At 29.5% G+C, this 5,408-nt stretch overlaps 1 protein-coding gene across 1 annotated transcript; it reads left to right on the top strand.

Moving 5' to 3' along the window:
• Positions 1 to 311: 311 nt before the first annotated feature.
• Positions 312 to 5,123, top strand: Acbp1 (Acyl-CoA binding protein 1). Its single transcript, XM_018548971.1, has 3 exons — positions 312 to 430; positions 3,216 to 3,330; positions 4,420 to 5,123. Exons 1-3 carry the CDS (start codon positions 416 to 418, stop codon positions 4,557 to 4,559), a joined length of 270 nt encoding a protein of 89 aa, XP_018404473.1. The 5' UTR covers positions 312 to 415; the 3' UTR covers positions 4,560 to 5,123.
• Positions 5,124 to 5,408: the final 285 nt, after the last annotated feature.

The raw sequence follows: 5,408 nt of genomic DNA, 5'->3' as shown, positions 1-5,408 counted from the left end.
AATAGCACCCAAACTGAGACGCATTCGCCGCGGATAAGTGGCTCTTCTCCAGAACTCGAACTACTCCAAGCTTCTTCTTTTTCTTTTTAATTTAAATAGTCCTGGTTTCCATCAAAACGGATGAACTTGACCAATCAACTATTCCCAGCTTTAGTCATGTCATTAATCGTGCATGGATTGTGGGAATTAATGTAGCATAGAAAGGCGGTCACTTCTCGTTCGATTTGTGACAATTTCCGAGGGACAGAATCGATGATCGTGGGTGTATGTACGTACTATATATATGCGCGTACATACGTAGTCGCTATTACTGCGGCATCCGTTAACAAGAGTGTCGTAACCTCACATACAATTCTTTCTCAACATTACGGTTGTCATAATTTTGTGTTTAAAATTTTGGAACTAAAACTTCATTATGTCGTTGGACGAAGTAAGGGCGATGAGCAAATTTTATTTTGATAAAATTATTTAATAATTTGAATAATTATCCGTCAAGATAGAACGTGTCGTACTGTAATCTGCATTTCCCTCTTTAGAGCGTTAAAATTTACAATAAGTTTGACGATTAGTTACTTTTAATTGGTGAGATTAGTGATATATATATTTTAATTAGATAATTATATACAGTTTAATTACAGCACCTCAAAAATCAATGAAATTAGGCTTATTCGATATTTTGTTGCACAAAATGAACAGATCTAGAACAAATATGTCGTTCTATATCCCGCGAACCGACGAGATATTAATCAATATCCCCGTTTTATTATTGTAACTAGTTTAATTGAGATATTAATTGTTAAAGTGTTGACAAATATTCAGGTTAGGAAGAAAATCTGTCACATCGATGACATAGCGTAGAAGATTACAAATTCTTTGTTTTACAAACATAACTTTAATTTTGTGTGTGTGGTGCGCGCGCGCACGCGTGTGTGGTAAGTGATTGATTGCACTACACATATCGGACTACCGACACGAAATACTATGTATTAAAACCATCAATCCTAGCTTTTTGTTTTCACAATAAAGGGCCCAGAGATAATTGGACGTTAATATTATCAACAATTGATATAATTTTACAATTGTTATCACGTAAATGTGTGAATAATATACATTATTAAAAAAATATGTAAATTAATTTACTACGTTTGTATCAAAATGTGTTAAGTACCTCATATCGTTTTTGTTCAACATTAACAGCAAATAAGATTATAATGATGCACTATTATATCATACTGTGTCACTTAATTGAGGGTGCGATCCATTTAACGTTGAAAATGTTTCATCAATCAGAAGAAAGAATTTTACGAATTGCGACTAATATCAAAGAATGCTTTAAAACAAATAGCGTAAAGTAAATCGCACTCAACATTACTTGTTGAAAAACATCCAATTAGTTCAGGTTTACTATGATAATCTGTAGTTGATGAGAGTCTGAAGAATAGTGACTCGAGATTAGTCGAAATCGGTGAATCGACCAAGAGTTGACCAGCAGCCAATTTCTGAGACTACCGACACGTTGTAGACCTGTCGATCTTTTAGCAATAGGAATAAATATTAAGATTCAACCAATCAGAAACTAATTACACCCTTAATCGATATTCATGGTCGATTCTTATATGTATTTAAGATCGTCTTAAGTCAGTCTTGAGAAACCAGGAATCATTCAGTAAAACATTATTTTATTACTTAAAACGGTCTTGAAATAAGAAAAAAATTTGAATACCAGGCCTAATATTTATTTCTATTTCTAATATTTCTTCCATTGTGCGCAGGCCTAAGACTCTGCGTATAATAAAAGAAATTGGAACAAGGATAAATATTAAATTTATTGCGAATGTTTGAATATAACATTTTTGATAAAAGTATCAACCGGTTTACACAAATTAACTCGAGTGAGAGTATTTTTTTAATTATAATGATATTTTCCACGTAAAGAATATTTTCAGTAGACGAAAAATACTTAACTAAATTCTAGTTAACTTAGAAATTTATCTGTCGGGGCCGATTTACCAACGTCAATTACAATACTTAATCGGCCGTAGAACTAACCGATCGCATTTGCTGTTTAGTAGAATTGACCAATTACAGTTGACAGTTAATCATCGATTAGGGTTAATCGAGTGGTGAAATCGATTTTTTTTTAGCCAGCTAACGCTAAATATTTCCGAATTATTCATAAAAGGTTCCTAAAATCTCAAAAAAAATATTTCAACACATTCCAGAATATTCCGAAATATTTACAAAGTATGAAAGCAACATTCAAATATTGGTTAAAAATTTCATTTATACATATATCGTTATATATATTTGGAGAATGTTTTATATATACGTATACAAAATTTTAATTTTTCCAGAAATTCCAGATCTAGTAATCCCTGAAACATTCTTTGAAATCAAATTTTACTATAGAAAATACATTAATTTCAGGTTCTTTTATCTTAATTGAAGCCCAATTTTGAGGCTCAATTCATATCTTCACAGAGGCGAAATGCTGCATCATTTCATCACATATGCACATTTTGTGACAATTTTTTTATCGTTTCGGAATATTCGGCACATTGGAAATACGAATTGAATTTTCTATAAATGTTTAACGTTAGCTGGGGCTATTTCTTACAATTATAGGATCCAACTCTTCACACATCAAGATTCGAATTATTCGAACAATTCGAACATTCAAATTTTAGTAATAGAATAATTTCAATGAAAAGAATTCGAGTATTAAATCCAAATCATAGTTACAATTTTAATATATACGTTCTGTACATACGTTATAATTCTAATATATACGTTGCGATACTATTTCTAATATAAATTCCATTGAAATACATGTAAATACATTTGCTGCAACGGAAGGAAAACTTGATAAAAACAGAAAGAAAATCAATAAGCGCGCGAAAAAAGGATAAAGTGATTTAAAAATCGAGAAAGGATATGGAATATGGAGTATTAACAGTTTAATTGATTCACTGAAATATTTAGTTTAATTCTTAATCGAATACTGATGATCCTAATTACAAATAAAACATAAAATTTTATAAAATATTTTACTTGGAATTTATGTTAAATTATATCATTGATATATGCTACTTTGTTTTAATAACTTAAATAATTCAAATTGCCTATGATTCTATTAAATTTAATAACAATGTCAAATATAACACAAAAAATAATTCCTTTAAAAAGTAATTGTAAAAACACGTTTCTATTCTTAGAGATTTAATAATGCAGCCATAACCGTAAAGGAATTAGCTGCGCAACCAGAAGATGAAGATTTACTCGAATTGTACGCATTGTACAAGCAATCTACTATTGGCGACTGCAATACAGGTATGTTCTCATAAATTTTTGCGTATAGTTTATTACCCAACAGTACAGAATATTTATGATAAATATTTATTACTATTAATTTTTTGACATGTTATATATATATATGTGTAGTATATATAAAATAATAATATATATAACAATATTATATATATATATATGTGTATACACACACGCATGAACTATTTTAATTTATCCAATCAATTTTCTCAAAATCTGTAAGTTTAATGCCCACACAATTTCTTCACCTCTAGATAACTTTATCTAAGAAATATCTTCTAGAATATAATAGGGATATCTCCTGGATAAAGTTGTCCGTAATCTCTACTTGGAAGTGAAGAAATTGGCCATAAGGCAAAAATGTAAGACAAAAATTTTATGGTTTCAAGAGGGAAAAGTTTGTAACCTTGGTTGACCTTGAAAAGATATTCTTAAGATCAGGTCAATTTGATCTAAAAATTTTTTAATCGAACTCATTTTTTATTACATATTTTTATAGCTGACTTTAGGATCTCTTGAAAACACTTTTTTCTTCCAGTAAAAGCTGTAGCTGTTATAAAGAGACGTATGCAACATTTTTTGAGATTTTCAATTCGGTTAATTTTTGACCGAGTCGCAGGGCTCCTAAATTTTTGGAACTCTGTAACATGAATAAGAGGAATTAAAACGATTAATTAACGTAAATCCTCTTCTCTCTCATGATTTAAATTGCTTGATTAACATGAGTCCCCTTATTCCTCATGATTCGAGCTGCTTGATTAACATGAGTTGGTGACTTTAAACTGACCTTAGACCAAATTAAATCGTAATGTGTAAGTTGTTAATGTTATAATTGTGAACGACATTCCAAAGATTTTTTAGCCATCGATTTGATACTTTGAATTCAAATGCCATCAGTATTAAAATTTTTGAACGTCATAACTCGAAAAATACTTAATGAAAATAAACTTTATTACGTATGACCACACATAAAAAAATATTTACAAATATTTTGTAAATATTTGATAAATATTGTGTGCTGTTTGGGTATTTATCGTATATATTTTATATTTATATATAATTCTTGTGATCCATATAAACTTTTTTTTTTAGAGAGACCGGGTATGTTGGATTTTAAAGGAAAAGCGAAATGGGACGCTTGGAATGGTAAAAAAAGTATGGGACAAGAAACGGCGAAAGAGCAGTACATCACTAAAGTGGAAGCATTAATTGCTTCTATTGGAAAGAAGTAGTAGATTCATTCATTACGCGTATACATGCACATGAATATTTATCTTACGATTTCACTCAATTGATTACAAAACTTTTTCACTATTGATAGAGAAACACTCAAAATTATGCAAACATATATGCAAATGATTATGTATAGATATAGTATATAAATACCGATTTTATTTATTAGAATTTACACAAATTTTTGTTCCACCGATTTATGTGAATTTTGTATCCAATGATTTTATTGCAATTAGTATAAAACTATTTGTGGCATATACCTTGATTTTCCTTTTTTCAAACAGTACTTTGATCTCTGCCGTTTATGATAGTCCCATACTGAAACTGCACACTTTGCTTATACTCAAGATGATTAGTGTATATTAATAATGTATTTCTATAACATTTTTTTCTTATCATTATATACACATATGTAAATAGATATAATCAAAGGAAATACGCTCAAAAAACGATTCTTCTAACAGTTTTTCAACGGTGCACATCAGCGCGTATTTAGCTAAAACTTAAATCAGTAAATAACGCTAGAGCCAACGACAATAAAAATACACAGCGATGAAAATAAATTATGCTATTAATCGATACGAGATACATTTATAAGTATTTTTATCATTTTGATAACTGGTAAATATTTATAAAAAGTTAGCACCTTCAAAAATCAATTAACTTGACGTATGTTGTCAAGGTTATAACCCTGAGTAACCTTCAATAAATTTTAGTCATCGTCCACTGTTTATTAAAAAGTTTATTAATGCAAAATTAATAAAAGTAGTCTAATCCAAATCACGTATTGTTGTAGGATGACTCTTCGCATTGTAAAATGTATGCATGATACATAGCATATGATATAT

Source organism: Cyphomyrmex costatus, unplaced genomic scaffold (genome assembly GCF_001594065.2).
Source record: "Cyphomyrmex costatus isolate MS0001 unplaced genomic scaffold, Ccosl1.0 scaffold76, whole genome shotgun sequence".
NCBI lineage: Eukaryota > Metazoa > Arthropoda > Insecta > Hymenoptera > Formicidae > Cyphomyrmex > Cyphomyrmex costatus.
This window is presented reverse-complemented; position numbering and strand designations above follow the sequence as displayed.

Bases quoted from the DNA above. Each gene is read 5' to 3' on its own strand.
- Acbp1 (XM_018548971.1), top strand. The intron at 3,331-4,419 runs GTATGTTCTCAT...TTTTTTTTTTAG, and splicing joins TATTGGCGACTGCAATACAG to AGAGACCGGGTATGTTGGAT.